Below are 16,924 nucleotides of genomic sequence, written 5' to 3'. Positions count from 1 at the left end.
CTGGACACAGAATGTTCAGCTACATAATAAGCTTTTCATCTGATGAAGTACATCTCTCCTTATATCTTTACTGTTTCCCAAAAATGCTTATTATAAACAAATTTCCAGTGTTTTCCATTTTAGTACATGGATGGTAGGTATTTTCTTCCCAGGTTTTTGATAGGAGCTCTTTAAAAAAAACAACAGTTTGCTCAACTTTAGGCGATTTGTTTGTAGTCAGGTCTCTTTTGCCACTTGTTCATTTATGTCACTAACTTATTGGTAAAGTTTGCAACCATCTCTGTCTCTGTGTGTGGTTGTGTCTGCTTGTCCTAAGATAGGACTAGAGTGGGATGCAAATATTTTTACTACCGGTTCTGTGGGCATGGCTAGGTGGGCGTGGCCATTTGACTGGGTGGGTTGTTGTTGTTGTTCTTCTTCTTCTTCTTCTTCTTCTTCTCACATCCCCCCCCCCCACGGTCCTTTTTTTTTTTTTTTGCCTTCCTGGGCCTTGGGGAAGCCTCCTGGAGTGGGGGGGATTTTTGCTCCCAGGAGGCTTCCCTGAGGCCAAAAATGGAGCACAGGGGGATGTGCAGCACTTATTGTCTCCTGGCCTCAGGGAAGCCTTCTTTCCGAAGCAGTAAGACAGCGAAGGGGAACCCAGAAAAGATGATCGTCAGAACAGCTGATTGTCGGGAGGGAAAAAATAAATACCTTAAGGAGTGACTGGGCAGGGGAGAATGCAGTCAGCGATGTCAGGTATGTGCCGATATCGCGTGTGTGTAATAAGGACTGACTGGAAGGGGAGGGATGGGTGGAGAGGGGAGGGCCCAGCCAGGGGCATGATTTGCCAGTTCTCCAAACTGCCAATAATCGTTCCAACTGGTTCGATAGAACCAGTCCGAACCAGTAGAATCTCACCCTTGGATAGAATGCTACTTCTTCTCAATTGACACTACAGCAGTTTATTGCAACGTAAGTAAGTAAGTAAGTAAGTAAGTAAGTAAGTAAGTAAGTAAACATACAAGTAAGTAAGTAAATAACAAACACCCATAGAAGCACCACTTCCAAAATTACAACTTTGTTACACTTCAATCCTTAGATCAAATGTGGAATAATGAAATTAGTCTGTAGACTTGTCTTTTAAAAAATCACTGCTGCGCAGAGCTAGATTTCAAACTGTTTCACTTCTGTTGTCTTTTTCAAAGATTATGGAAATTAATAGGAAAGGACATTTGACATGAATTAATCTAACCTTTGCTCTTTGCATCTGTTAAAGAGGGTTCTTGTCCTACTGTGTTTCTCCAACAATACGGCCTCCACCAATAGGAAGGCCCAGCATGTTTTATTGGCATAAAATCAAATTAAGCCCCACCCCTCAAATTTAGGCCTATTTTAAAACATGCAAAATAAGGGGGAAGGGCGGGGGGACTTGCCGTTAGGAGCGCCCCGCGGGCAGCAATTCCTCGCCACCAGCTGCTCCTAATGGGCGATCATGGCAGAGTGTAGAGAGCTCCCTACTCCTGCCAAGCACATTTGCTGCAGACCCAAGACCTTCAGTGCTTGCCGCTGTTGGTTTCCCTTCTGCCCATACCACCACCACGTTTGGAGCTGCCACTTCTACATTTGGAGCACCGCTGCCGTTTGGAGCTGCCGCTTCTGCATTTGGAGCTGCTGCCACATTTGGAGCTGCTGCCACATTTGGAGCTGCCGCTTCTGCATTTGGAGCTGCCGCTTCTGTGCTTCGCCATGATCACCCGTTAGGAGCGGCTGGTGGCGAGGTGCCCGCAGGGCAGAGATGAGGATGCAAGGGGGAAAATTAAGTCACCCCTGAAAAGACGGCCTAGCCGTTTTTTCGGGGCTCAAAAAAATAATAATGCCTGGCCTTATTTTATGAGAAACATGGTATTTTGCTAAGGATGGGAATCATTTGTTAGGAATTCATTCTGGAAGAGAAGTGTATCCTTTTCTATCTGGTTTCTCGTCTCTGCAATTTGCTTCAGAGCTAGACACATCCTTGGAGACAATTCCCAGGAACATCCTGCTCCATAGATAAGGGGAGGGGGCTGCCTAGGAAGACAAACACGCAACGACAAGGGATATTGTGTACAATAACAAAGTATGGAGACAGCACGGACAAAGAACGCTCCATGGATAAGGTAGGGGAGGGCATGGGCAAGACATTGCCCACATTAATAATGAACCTTTGTCTCTGATTGGATAAACTTTGTTTCTATCAGTGTAAAATGTATATAATACTCTGAGCCACTCTCGCAGTGTATGGCTATTCCTTACATGCATTTTGTCTGTACGTTTTGGACATAGTATTCAAACATTTTGCTTTGGCAAAAGAATAAAAAAGCGGTTATTTTTGCATGCCTCGTCCCGAGTCTCACTCTTTGGCATCTCAATGGCTCAAGGAAACTTCTGGAACCTTGCATTAGTATTACCTAAAAAACTCACAAACTAGATAAGAAATTGGACTTGGTATCCTGAATGGCCTTTAATTCTGTGGTTCAATGGGGGAAAAAAAGAGAGGATCCAGCAAGCTTTTCTTCACAAATTTACCTTGCAAGAGCTGGTGTAGCCATACTACTCTGTACCCCAATAGCCATGGGAATAGCCCCACAGTGAACAAATCCAAGTTCTTCTGCCACTGCACTGATGTAGGAAAAATCCAAATTTAGGCCACCATATTCTGAAAATAAAAAAAACACATTACCATTACAAACTGATTTAAAGTTATAAATTCTAGAGTCATTATATAGCTGCTTTGCATAATGTAATAAAGCCACACGGGCCCGATATTTCCTCTTTGCATTGGGTAGACTGGGCCAAAGCCACCCGGACTGGCCCCTTATATTTTCCAGGGCAGTCCTATGGGCCAGATCTGACCATATCATGGGCCAGATCCGGCCTGCAGGCCTTGTATTTGACACTCCTGTTTTAAAGAATATATAAGGAAAAAGGATGCACAAGAGAATAGCTAGGTATGCTGCCACTACTTCCCACACTATGCCATCCTACTGTCTAAGGCAACTACCTTACTATAATTCCTATCCTTGGAGGATACAAACAGGTTACTTTGACTGGACTATGAGGCTTTTATTCTATCTGCTGATTGAGAGTCCCAGAATAATAATATGGGTTGCAGGATATCTCTCTCTGCAATCATTTTACAGTAGTTAATAAAACAACTTTATTAACAAAAAGAGTATATTATTCCAATCCATTATATATACAGAATAAGTTATTTTTATTTCAGGTTGATCAGTTACCTAAATTTCTGCCCTAGGTTAATGAATACAGAAATATTTTCTCACATACTCCAGGAGAGTAAATCTAGATCCAAAAGGTACTTGTTGATATAGCAGAGGACATATATGAATAAGTGAATCAAACTGATGCTTGAATAATGAAACAGGACTTTAATCTCTACCACTAAATGTAGAGAATCAATAATTTCCAGCAAATAATTTATTATGCTTGCTTAATAAATGAGGGAATGAAAAATTGGAAGAGCCCATGTATAATTGGTATTATATCTTTTAAGAGACCAGAGACTTATTATCTTGCCATATTTTGCTACCAACTAAACTAAATTACCTCTTCTGTATCCCCATAGCTTAAAAGTGCCCACTGGAAACTAGGAAAAATAAATGCTATTGAGTCCTGGATGCTTTCTAAGCCTGATTGTTTGCTTCATCACCCAACTAGGAAATGTCATCAGAAAATATATTATAAAGTAAATCTAGAGTCTTGTTTGCCCATATTCTAATCAAAACACTAGAAAAACTATTTCAAGAAATGTATGAAATAGGCATAACTGTATTTGGAAGTTCAGAGAAAACTAGTATTCAAACTGCAGCATTTCTCCTTCATAAAGAAAGCAATTTAAGGATGCTAATGGATGAAATTAGATATATGTGTAATATTAATGCAGTATTGAGTGAGCCAGTTTGTAAGATGCTATATATCTCCGAATAGGGAATAAAGTTGGCTATTATCACTAGCTTAGGTTGTTGGGGGGCAGGAAGATTCTGTTCTCAATCAAATAGAAACCAAATCTAAATTGTATTAATGCTTATGAGAAAATTAAAAGCATGCTTATTTCTTTTAAATTATATCCATAGTGTTCCATTTTAGAAAGATTTATGGTTTATAAATCACTCTTGACCAACAATATCTTCAAAATAATTTATTTGCACTGTTCATTTAATATTTTATTTAAAATTATTTATTAATGCTAGCAATGACACAATGAAATTTCTATTTCAATCTATAGTTTCTACACATCTGAAAAATGATGTCAAGTACAGCTCTTCTTTATACCATATTGTATATTTCTTGCAGAGCAAATATTTTCAAAAAGAAGAGGCTTTGTACTCTGTTCCTATCTTGCATAAAACTTGTATAGCAAAGTATAAATGCCTTTGCAAATGTTTATAGATACACCTAATATGAACTAGCACTTTGTCACTACCTGGGAACACTTATAAGCATATATTATCTTTTATTGCCTTAAAATCCTGAAGTAGAAAATCAATCAATTATTTGCTATTGGAATAATGGCCATAGTTTATATGCATTTTATTAGAAGGTTCTCAAACAGGTGGTTGGACTAGAATAACTCCAAGGTCTCTTCCAGTTCTATTCTGAATTGAATTGAAGGTTGCAATAGCAGATTTTTCCTACAGAGAACTTCAAAGCAATTCTTGACATAACTACAGTTGAAAGCATTTAAATTAGATTTAGGCAAAAAGAGCAGCATACAGTGTATCACAAAAATGATTGCAAAGGCAAAAATAAGAAAACTTGAATGTTAACTTCACAGTGACAAAAATCAACACATCTCAGAGTAGGATCTAAGCAGTAAAAGGACTGACAGTTTCTCACATCACAAGAATGGGGCAGGGGAAAGGGAGAAGTGTTAGTTGCTATTTTAGAATTGTTTCAAAGAATGATAGTATCCAACTGAAGCTTCCCTTTGTGACACAGACATACATACTAGTGGTGGTGCAGTGGTTACAATGCAGTACTGCAGGCTACTTCTGCTGACTGTTGACTTCCAGCAGTTCAGCAGTTTGATTCTGACCAACTCAAGATTGACTCAGCCTTCTATTCTTCTGAGGTCAGTAAAATGAGCATTCCGATTGTTGTGGGCAATATGCTGACTCTAAAACCGCTTAGAGGGCTGTAAAGCACTGTGAATCGGTATATAAGTCTAAGTGCTATTGCTATCTGTGGTTAGGGGTATCAGACTATATTGGATCCTTCTGGGCCTTCTGGATCCTTTAAACCAGAGGTGGGGAACAATTGTAGACTTCAATTCCCAGAATTCCTGAATCTGCCAATTCTGGGAGTTGAAGTCCACAAATCATAAAGGGGCCATCATTCCCATTTCTGTTTTAAAACCATGAGATTTTGAGTGACACAGAAGATGTATTTACTGAGTTGTAGCTCTTTCCCTCTGAAAAGATATATCCCTGGAGATTCATGCATGTTGTAAGGGAAGCTTCTTCCCTTACAACATTCTAAAAATTATCAAAACCTGGCTGTTCTCTCAAGCCATGGATTAAGGTAGTTGTTGTGTACAGGGGTGGGCTGCTGGGGGTTCGGGAGAGCCCCTAGCTAAGATTCTGCGCAGTTCGGAGAACCCACAAATCCCACTCCTGGCCCCTCCCCTCCCCTCCCAGGAGTCCCCACACAGCCCGTTTTGGAGGCAGATAAGTGCAGGGCACATGCAGAGGCTTGGAGAGGGTGAAAACGGGCCTCCCAGAAGTTCAGGAAGGCTGAAAATGGGCCCATTTCCGGTTTCCAGAGAGCCTCTAGAGCCCAGGGAGGCAATTTTTAAAATTACCTTTATTGTCAGGGTACAACATGCGTACAATGAGATTGGTTCCCTTTGTGCACCCCCCCAACACAACTCACAGTGAGGACAGAAGTCCGTAATCAAGTGCCAATCTTATTACATTATGTGACTTTGTTGCACAACGCACCGGCCCCACAAGCCTATCATACTACGTTGACATGAAGTTATTTTCTGTTCAGAAGTCTGGCAGCCCATGTGTCAACTCATAAACATTTTTGTATACACATTTTATAGTTGACAACAGAAAGAAGGCGGGGGAGTTTTAAAGAGCATGTAGCAGTGTGGAATCGAATCCATTCATGTTTTCTTCAAAGACTGATTAGATGACTGAAGCTTCTGCCACGCAAAAATCTAATTGAAGAGCTTGGCAATGGACGTTTTTCATTGGATGATACACCCAGAGGAGTGGGAGGAAAAGCAGGATCAAGGGTGACAGTGAATTATGTATCACAGAGTTAGCTACGCCCAGGTTAATGCCGGACATAGAATGTTAACTTCAAATAAATCCTTTTTAGTTTGGGGAGTGCGTCTCAAAGTTCATGATTTAATTGGAGTAACTGCCAGAATCCTGACACTACGGGTTCTTCAGCCTGGTGCGGCTGGCTATGCTTCTATATCTTCTACTCAGGAAAGCCTCTGGAGCCCAGGGAGGGCAAAAATGCCCCCCCCCCGCCATGGTGCAGGAGGCCAACTAGGCCACGCCCACCCAGCAACTGGACAAAGAACCCATTGCTAAAAATTTTAAAGCCCACCCCTGGTTGTGTAGCCCTTTTAGTTACTTTAGTTTTGTTCTATATTCTGGTCAACTGTATCCTTTTTTATACAATTGTTTCTTTGCATATTTATTTGTAAGTGTTGAGTAATCAGGCAGCCTTAAAATACTGATGAATAAAGACAATAAAAAAAGAAAATATAAATTACAACAGAAGCTATCAGAAAGCCGCCATGTCCTTGCTTATAAACTAATTCATTCTGTTTGCATAACATTAGATAAAACAAATTTTATTGCCTACTGTAGGACAGACAGACACGAGACCAGATACACACACAGAGCACGCACAAAACAAAGTAGAAACAGTATATGTGTCAAGTCTATGTAGAGATAGACAAAAATGAACAAAATAAATAATCTTACAAAACAGAATAAAAAAACTTGTAAAATAAATATCTTTAATTTAGTAAATGGGCTCTAGCAGAAATGAATTCAATGTACAAAACTAATAGGAGGAAATAACATTGGGTTCCTTCTTTAATTTGTGGGAGGAAGTTAGGAAGGACAGGCTGAAACTTTTTTTCCTTCCTTAAACGAAATGTATTTCTTCTAATCCCCACTATATTTATGCCACGGTCTTCTTGATCATTAAAAAATATTATTTTAAAAAGCACTTGATGAACTCATTTCTTAACTCCCAGAAAAACAAACATATACTTAGAAAGACCAGATCTGAAAGAAACTACAGAGTTCACCTTGGCTTGCCTATATTACACAAAATTCCTGGTAATAGGAAAAAACATTGGCTGTTTTTCTTTAAAAAAAAGAACAATGTGTATATACTGACTTCATTTTATTTGGAACAGTGGATGCTGAGTCAAACAAATTTCCCTGACTTTTTATTAAAAAGATTAGAGATAAATGTAAAATATAAGGAAAGAGAAAAGGCAAGCTAGAATATAAGAAGTTCATTGAAACATATTTATTGCAAAAGAATCTATAATCCGCCTTTTTAGATATATGTCCCTAGCAGTAAGTTCTCTCTAGGGCATTTTTGCTGAAAACCAAAAGTAAATGTCAGGTTTTGGCAAAACATTATAGTGACAACGGAATGCTGAAAACAGCCATAAATGTGGGCTGGTTGCCAAGGGCCCAAAATGCAGTTATGAGATTGTGGGCGCCTGTCTCAACTGGGTCATTAGTACCTTCGGGGTACTTAACTTCAAACAGTGGCTAAGTGACCAGTTGTAAGTCAAAGAATATCTTAATGAATGCTCATATAACTAAGCTTATAAATACACACTTTAAATATATATAAAATTTTAATTAATACATGTGTGTTTGTACAATTTGTACACAAGTGTGTGTATATGTCCGTATGTAGAGTGAATATTAAACAATATTTTAAATCTCATGTCACCAACAGATTGCAGTACTGATATGCTAGAAACTATGACGCATTCTTGAGTATCTGTTCTTTCATTTCAGTTGGTATGAAGTTACTGTGAGAAAAGATTGTACTGCTGTTGATGAATGGAATAAAGTGCATCCAGCACTTTAAGCAACATGTAGTGGTTGAATTTTTGCATGTCAAAAGAGTTCCTCCAACTGAAATTCCTCGTGTTCAGCCTGAATGCAGGTTGTTTATGGTTATGATTGTGTTGATGTGAGTATTGTGCATGGCTAGGCTGATAAATATAAAAATGATAAGTAGGGAAAGTTTATCTGAGTAATAATCAAGAAAAGAACTAACTATGATAGCAGATGTTAAGTTTCACATGAGAAGGGTTGAGAAATTAAAGACAATTAGATCATTCAGAGGAATATTGTTCCAGATTTTTGGAATCAGAAGTTGCTATTCATATGGATTTCCCTGAATCCTACTGTTATCAACTCAAAGTGCTATATTAAAATATTCAAAAGTTTGGAACAATGATTAAGCAGAGTTCAGAAGCACAAAAAAGGAAAAATTTGTGGTAATGTGCTAAATCCTGGTCTCACACTTTTCAGGCTAACCAAATGACAATTACAAAGTTGGATTGCATCATCTTATTCCATCTGCCATACAGTTAAAACTTGACACAAAGCAATTTTCATCTTTTCCAAAAGCTGAAGAAAAACTTTTTTGAACATATGTTTAACTCAAATGCAGGGGTAGACAGAATCCGGCTGAAAAGACAAATATAGGTTTCACAACAACTTTAAGAAGTTTGCCCGTTGTTGCATGAAGTGAATGTTGTGATTATGAGGAAAAGCAAATACACATAATGAAAAACCTGTTGACAAGCATTAAGCTACTCAAAATGTAGAGTATTTTTATACTGCCGAATGAATTAAACTGGTGGAGAAGATGTGCAGAATCATTTTAAGACACATGAATTCTATGAAAAGATGTATAAACATATTTCTAGAAATTAACTAAAGCCTTTTGAAATACTAATTTATATATAGTATATTTAATTTAATATTAAAATATATTCCAGATTATAATAAAACTTGAATTAAAAAAGCAATACATTTTATTAAAAATACTTCTGAAAATAAATGAAAAAGTAGATTGTACTAGGTACCTGTATAAAGCACACAGCAAAAAGGTAGTAATAAAAATTAAAATATGGAAGACTGGTCTAACAGCACTTAGAAACATTTTACACTAATGTATGTTGCTTTAGGAAAGCACTGTTTTATATATTCACCCCTCCTCTTATAGTCATTGTTCAAATATTTCATCAGTATTTTTGCTCAGAAATAAAAACTTACATCTATCTATCTATCTATCTATCTATCTATCTATCTATCTATCTATCTATCTATCTATGGTTGGTTGGTTGGTTGGTTGGTTGGTTGGTTGGTTTGTTGAATGTTCAAAATACTTTTAAATACCAGTGTAATTTTATGTGTGTTGGGGAGGGACTTCCAAACTGTTAAATTGGTGGAAAATTAAACTTGGTGGAAACTGGTGGAAAAATTGTATTTTTTTAAAAAATATATATATAGTATTTAGAACAAAATTATTTTGACTGATAGGTTAATAATGCTGCTTTGGAAAGAGCCATTTCTAATGCATCTCTGTTGAATCTCAAGCTGCTTTCCATGCACAAGTACTTCCTTGAAAACTGTCTATCATAGTCCACATGCCGAGAGACAATTATGAATAAATAAAACGTTGAAAACTTGATTAATAACATTTTACCTAAAAAAATAAATACTTGAAGATGCAGAAGAGGAATAAAAATAGCAGTTCAGAAGCAGAAAGAGGGGGGAGGAGGAGGAGAAGATAGGAAAAAAACTTAATTAAAGAAATGATATATCAGAATGTTTTCACATCCAAGAGTGGAAGTAAATAAGGTTAAGGACTAAACCAGAACAAACATCTGAATTCAAGAGCTGGTTGGATCAAGACTTTTCCGGCTGAGCAAATGTACAATTCCTAAAGAGCACATTAAGATCTGCAGATACATCGTATGCCTACAATTTACCTTCAGTGATGCCTACAATTGAAACTCAGAGTCTTGTGAAAACTGCCTTTGTATTCAAATCTGTGAACCATGAGTCTAAAATTAACTTATGACTTCTTGTTGACTTCTGGTTTATTGACTGAGACCAGAGAAAACCTAGCTACAAGCAACAGACAATAATATCTGTAAATTGCTTCCCTTGGCTTTCCCTTAGTAAAAATTTGTTCTGCCAATTTACACAGAATGATAAAACTGTGGCTGTAAAACAAAATAATATCCAAGGAAATGAACTAAAGCTTGCATTTCAATATTACATAGTTTGGTTCAAATCTTTGGGTAAAACCACACCACATCAAACCCAACTCAACCCAACCCTTTATATATTATTTCTGACAAATTGAAGAAAAAATATTTTAAAAGTGTTTATTCCAAGTTATTTGATTCATAACACGTCAGCATTCTAAAGTTTATTTTTACCAGTAAAACATATTCTAAGTACAATGGGGAAAAAAATAAAAAGGAAAAGATTTTGAACTGAGAATTAAACTCCTGGGCATCTGGGAATTTTTAAATTTCTTCCCTACTTTTCTTTTCCTAGCAAGAAATAATAGAACAGGTTTTGAAGAAATGAGAATGTGACAGAAGGTTAATGGATTTTTAAGTGAGATGCTAAATCCTAAAGGATTTTATGATAAACTCTCGCATATATTCCTGCTGAGAATTATTAAGGGTTAGCCTATGGACTATGAATAAAAGCAGAGAAAGGAAAAGAAAGGATATCAACATAGCAATTCATTGAATAGCTATATGAATATACAGGTAACCTAGGATTTGGATTTTAACTCTCACAGAATGCTATTACCATGCAGCCCAGTAATCCAGATTCAAACCTAACCTGGATGACTATAAATTAAACTGGGTATTTCCACAAAGGAGTTTCAATGAATGAAGCTCATTGAAAGAAAAATCACGTCATCCTCAACTTACAACCAGGGGTGCCTTGTAAAGGGAATCGGGGCCCATTCCTTCCTCATAAGCCACCCAACCCACACTGCTCTTCTCCATTCTTCCCTGCATGCCCTAGGATGACATTGCCTTGGTCTTCATCTGAACCCTCTCTCCCTTGTTCTACCTCTCCCCTCCCCTGCTCTGCCCAGCCTGACTTTGCCCTTCCCCAGTTTCATTCACAGCCAATGGAGCCATTCTCCCATTCTATGTCAGTTATTCATCTTCCCCTCAGAGTCAGACTCTGACCGGGGCATAATAGAGACATGTGTTAAGTGAGTTTTGTCCCATTTAATAACTTTTCTTGCCAGTTTCTAAGTGAACTACTGCAGTTAATAAGTTAGTAACTCTGTTGTTAAGTGAATCTGGATTCCTCATTCACTTTGCTTGTCAAGTCACAAAAAGTGATCTCCCTCACCTTGGGACATGGCAAGAGTCATAAATATGAACCAGCTGCCAAGCATCTTAATTTTGATTGCACGATGATATGGATACTGCAAAGATTGAAACTTAGAAAAAGGGCATAAGTCCTTGTTTTCAGTGCCGTAGTAACTTTGAACAGACACTATATGAACTGTTGTAAGTTGAAGATTGCCTGTTCAAAGATGTTGCATACATTTGTTATCTTGTCTCTGTCTCTGAATAATAAAAGCAAAGAGGTAAGTAAGGAGCAATTACTGAGGACTCGTTCGACCCAAACAATGCACTGCAGTCATATGGTGCAAAAAAGCATTTTAGAAACCTGCCCTTATGTGAAGATGGTGGTTTATGGACATTGCTATGTCCTCTTCTACAGTGTGTATTTATAAAAGGTTATCTTTGATCCAACAATCACTCAAATTTATATTCTTTTTTCTCAAATTAAAAGGATGCATACACCTGATTTTACATTTGGAGAGAAAAACATGAATCCCAAGATTAGTTCTGTATTGTTCTGTATTCTCTACTATTATTAAGTAGTCACAGGTATATGATATTTATCATGGAACGGGCCATTCTTGCGTGGGGCTAGAGCAGACAACCGAAGTCCGAAAATTAAAGCAGCTTGTTTAGTGGCTGAAAAAAGTGACTTATGGCCAGTTTTCACACTTAGAACCACTGCAGCATCCCCATGGTCACATGATCCAAATTCCAGTGCTAGGCAATTGGCATGTATTTAGGATAGTTGCATGACCTCAAGGTCATAGAATCATCAATTATAACCTTCCCAGCTGGCTTACAATTCACTTAACAGCTATGGCAAAAGTGTTGTAAAATGAAGTGAACTCACAACTGCCTCATTAACCATGGAAATTTTGAGCTCAATTGTAGTCAGTCATAACCTGAGAACTATTTGTATTTAGTTTCCAAGTTTCTTTATTCCAATCCCTTGTATTAGCAGATATATATACTGAATATAATTAATGAAACTTGATGTGAATTTTGTTTTCTTGGTCATGGTTCGTTTTCAAGGGCTTGACCTAAGAGTTTCTAGTTATTTCTGACCCTGCTTAGTTTCTTTTAAGGTTAACTGATGTCTATTAAGCATGCAGAACCTGAATATAAGAATAAAACGTTGAAATATACCACCCTGTGAATCGATACTATAATGGCAACTCAGTAAGATCTGAAATAGCTTCAAAATAAATTACACAAAACTTGAACATTTTTCTTGGCAGAAGAAAAGAGATAAAAATTCATTATTACTAAGCTTTTGTTCCATTATGTCCTATAATTTAATAATGTGCATTCATAAAAATTCTCACTTTTGACTATTCAAAGCATAGATTTGAAGTATGCAATTAACCCCTATTTGCTTTTCAAAGATGCTGCATCAATAAAGCATTAGATATAAGAAAAAACGAAATTTATGAAAAAGCCTAAAGTAAAGCTTTTTTAAATACTGTAAACAGTCCATGAGAAGAGATTTTAAAAGGGATTGGGGTGGGGCAAAAGATTCAAAATTATAAAAAACCTGAATCCAGCCCTCCATCCAAAACATCTTTCTTAAACTTCCTTAAAACTGACTATAAATATATAAATAAATAAAATTTGAAGACTGCTTCATGTCTTATTTCCTCACAATTCTCAGTGTTTTTCATAACTTCTACGTGACCAGAATTAGGCTACCTGGCTATTTTCAATGAGCTATGGTATTCAAAAATCTCAAAATTATTAGCTCTTTTCTGAATTTTAGCTGCAATTCCTATTTCAGACAGCAGCAATCGCAGAATATTTGACAGACAAAAAGTGAGTATCTAATATAATTAAACTTAATCATCAACAACACAACTACACATAAAAACTATTAGAACACACATTCAAAGCTTCTATTGAGGAAACCAAATGCTTAAGAAAGCTGGTTTCCTCAGTTAGCTGATTTTAAGTAGAAAAAGAACAATTTCATATGATAGCACATCCTATAATGCTTCAAGAGCTGCTCAACAATAAAATGGGCGTTACCTGACACGCCCCTTCTCAGCGAGCTGTGAGAAGCATCCAGAGTGGGAGGTGCTTCAGACTCCTCTCTCACAGGCTGAGCTTGAATTGAGGAACGCTCCTCCTCCTCCACGTGACTCCACGTAGCATTCCCCAGTTTTTGCAAGGACGAGAAGGTCGTGTTCTCATCCTAACCAACTAATGGATCATTGGCCGAAACAAGATTCAAGAAATTAGGGTGGGGCTGTATGCTCACCGAGAAGGGGTGTGTCAGGTAAGAACCAATGCCCATTCTCCATAGAACCGCTCGGAGCATCCAGAGTGGGACATACGAAAGCTTGGCAGTCCTACGAGAGGGACTCTGTCTGGGTCGGAAGCCCCTCTGGGTCATTAAGGACCCTCTGTAGGACTCGTCTGCCAAACGAGGCCTCCGCAGAGGCATATATGTCGATCTTGTAATGCCTAATGAAGGGAGACGGGGAAGCCCAGGTGGTGGCCTGGCATATGTCAGAGATTGGAGCCTGGGTGGCCCAAGCTGCCAAAGTAGCCGTGCTCCTGGTGGAATGTGCTGTTATTCCACTGGGTACTGGAAGAGCTTGTGACAGGTAAGATCTGGAGATAGTTGCTCTGATCCAGTGACCAATGGTTGAAGGGGATATTTTGTGACCCAGTGTCTTGGGCTGAAAGGAGAGGAATAGGGATTCAGACCTTCTAAAGGGTTGCGTGCACTTGATGTAGATGCGCAGGGCCCGTCTCACGTTGAGGGTGTGCCAAAGTATTTCCCTGTCCCGCAAGGGTCTGGGGCAAAAGTTTGGGAGAATTAGTTCCTGTGCCCTGTGGAAGGCTGAGTTGATCTTGGGCATGAAGGTAGGGTCGGGTCAAAGAACCACTCGGTTGGCGTGAAAAACGCAAAGGTCCTTCCTAACTGATAAGGCTGCGATTTCCAATATTCGCCGGGCCAATGTGATGGCCACCAAGAACACAACCTTGAAAGTTAAAAACTGGAGGGAGGACTCCCTCAGAGGTTCAAAGGGATGCTTAGTGAGTGAAGTAAGGACCATATTGAGGACCCAGGTAGGGTACCGGTGAACAGTCGGGGGGCACTTGGGGTGGAGGAGGATGCTAAGCTAACAATGGGCTCATCAACCTCGGGGGTATTCAGAAGGCTACAATAGTCTGAATCGAGGTTGAAAAATCTCTTATCCTGGCTGGGGCAGGAGGGCCCCCTGTGGAAGCCAGCTGCTTTGATACCAGGTTGGAAAAAATGGGCAGAGCCAGAATGACTTCAGCCTCCACAACGGGCTGCTTAAAAATAGAATCCTCTGGGCCTTCCAATGAGGAAGGGGGGCAGAGGAAGACTGGGTATATAGGCCAGAGATGTTTTTTGCCTTAAAGAGAAGGGATTTGTACAGGTGTGGCTTAAACAGTCTCACAAATGTGGGTTGGTCAGGGGTGAGACCCTCATCCTCAGACATCTCCCCCTCCATTGGCTCCGCCTCCGATAGGGGCTCACTGTAATGGGAAGATCCCAATTCGAATCCTTCTTCCTCCCTAAAAGGATCAAGGCCCCCTTCTTCCTCCTCCTGCTCCCTTTCTGGAAGAGGGCTGTCCCTCTGAGAGAGTACCTGACCGAGAGAGGGATCTGATCTCGGAAGGGATCTGACAGACAGATATTCATGTTCGGGGCCCCTCGGGGAGAAGCCGGCTTTGTTGGAGACCCTCTGCAATTCCTTGGCGGATAGCCAGTTCCATCCATGGTCTCATTTTTTCTGGAACCTCGACTGGGGAAGGTTCCTCTTGGCGCAGACCAGCAGCAGTAGGAGTAAAGGTGGCTTTGGGTGTCTGTCTGGTTGTTGTTCCAGGGGCCTGATGACCCCGGGGTGAGCTGCGCCTGGATAGGGAAGAATGGTCTGGAGGGGGGGTGAGTAGAGGTGGAAGGAGTGGAAGGTGGGAGGGCTGGAGGCACCGGACGTGACTCCCTGGATCGCCTGTCGAATTCCTTCTCCAACGCCTTAGGGCGCCTTAGGGCATCCCTCTGGGAGGCCTTGGAGGTTTCCTTAGCCTGCCTGTGCAAATGGTGAGATTTCGATTTGGCCTTCAGAGAAGGGCGATTAGAAGAATTGTCATCTGCCATTTTAAGAGGTAAAAAGCATATAAATGAGTGCTAGCGGCGGTTGGCTCGCCTAGGGTTCGGCCTGCAACAAAGGCCGGGTTTCCTTTGAACTGGTCTGCGCCCCCTTTTGGAATTTTAATACATACTATGATAGCAATATATGGAAATATATATTATTAGTAATAATATATGTATATATGTATATGTATTTGTAATTTTTTTAATGTTTTTTTTTATTAAAACTATATAGTTTGAACTGGTATAACTAGGAACTTAGCCCAAAGGAAGAGGGCAACAGATTGGAAGGTGGATAGCAGGAATTAGAAGGAGAAAGCTGATTAATTACTAAACATCTAATTTGCCGAATGAACGCCTGAGGCCAGAAGGGATAAGGCCTCCAGCAGTTGTCCTCCAGGTGAAAACTGGAGGGGGGGGGTGCTGCTGTACTTCACCCCGAGTGAGGCTGCAGGAAAGGCCAACAATATAAGACCAAAAGCCAGGTATCAACAGTAATTTGGTTAATATAAGCAATGCTCTTGACCTGCTGATGGGGCCTGTCGAGAGCTAGATCAACCGCAGCTAACAGCAAAGCAACAAGATGGCGCCCGACCACGAGGCGGCGCCCAAAATGGCAGCCGCGAGCTCAGCAAGTGTCAGGGCTTCTCGGGACGGAATATGCTCCTCCGGCTAGCTCAGCGTGCCGAGAGGGGCCACGCAGAAGAGATTCGGCTCTTCCTGAGCGATCGGCATTCGTGGTGGGGGGGAACCAGTGGCGCTTTAAGGTGCTAGAAGATCGAGCCACTAACGAAGGCGGCATGGAAAGCTGCAGGGAAAAACAATTAGATCAAGGATGGGGGGGGTAGTGCGAAGCGCTGCAAGCCCACCCACCCCCTTTTTTTTCCTTTTAGGGGCAAGAGAAAACGCTCCCCTGGGTTACCACCAATTGCGCAGGGGCTAAAAGAAAGAGAATTCTAACCTGTATAGCAGAAAGTAATAAGAAATCCTGAATCGGCCAAGGAGTTTGCACTACAACAGCCTGCCTCTCACGAGGCTGAGCAAAAACTGGGTAACACTACATGGAGTCACGTGGAGGAGGAGGAGCGTTCCTCAATTCAAGCTCAGCCTTGTGAGAGAGGAATCTGAAGCACCTCCCACTCTGGATGCTCTGAGCGGCTCTATGGAGAACCACTGAGCAAATGGACATGTTCCACTAAACCTGTGTATTATTAACCACACCATTCTTTTGTAGTACAACCAGTTCTATCCATCCCTAAGTGGAAGACAGTACTGTGCTTGGAACTTGGGATACTTTAAGATTTGCAGAAATTACTTGATTAAAGAGAAGTCTCCCCAGAACAGCCCAATAA

The 16,924-nt window shown here is 40.0% G+C and overlaps 1 protein-coding gene across 1 annotated transcript in view; it reads right to left on the bottom strand.

Moving 5' to 3' along the window:
* Window positions 1-16,924, bottom strand: part of LOC113440049 (putative acyl-CoA dehydrogenase 6) — a 65,882-nt gene that overhangs the window by 34,589 nt on the left and 14,369 nt on the right. The window contains exon 3 of the mRNA XM_087916289.1: window positions 2,548-2,677. Within this exon, the coding sequence (XP_087772415.1) occupies window positions 2,548-2,677 (130 nt within the window). The remainder of the gene's footprint in view (window positions 1-2,547; window positions 2,678-16,924) is intronic.

Source organism: Pseudonaja textilis, chromosome Z, assembly GCF_049901715.1.
Source record: "Pseudonaja textilis isolate UNSWEBS1 chromosome Z, rPseTex1.2, whole genome shotgun sequence".
NCBI lineage: Eukaryota > Metazoa > Chordata > Lepidosauria > Squamata > Elapidae > Pseudonaja > Pseudonaja textilis.
This window is presented reverse-complemented; position numbering and strand designations above follow the sequence as displayed.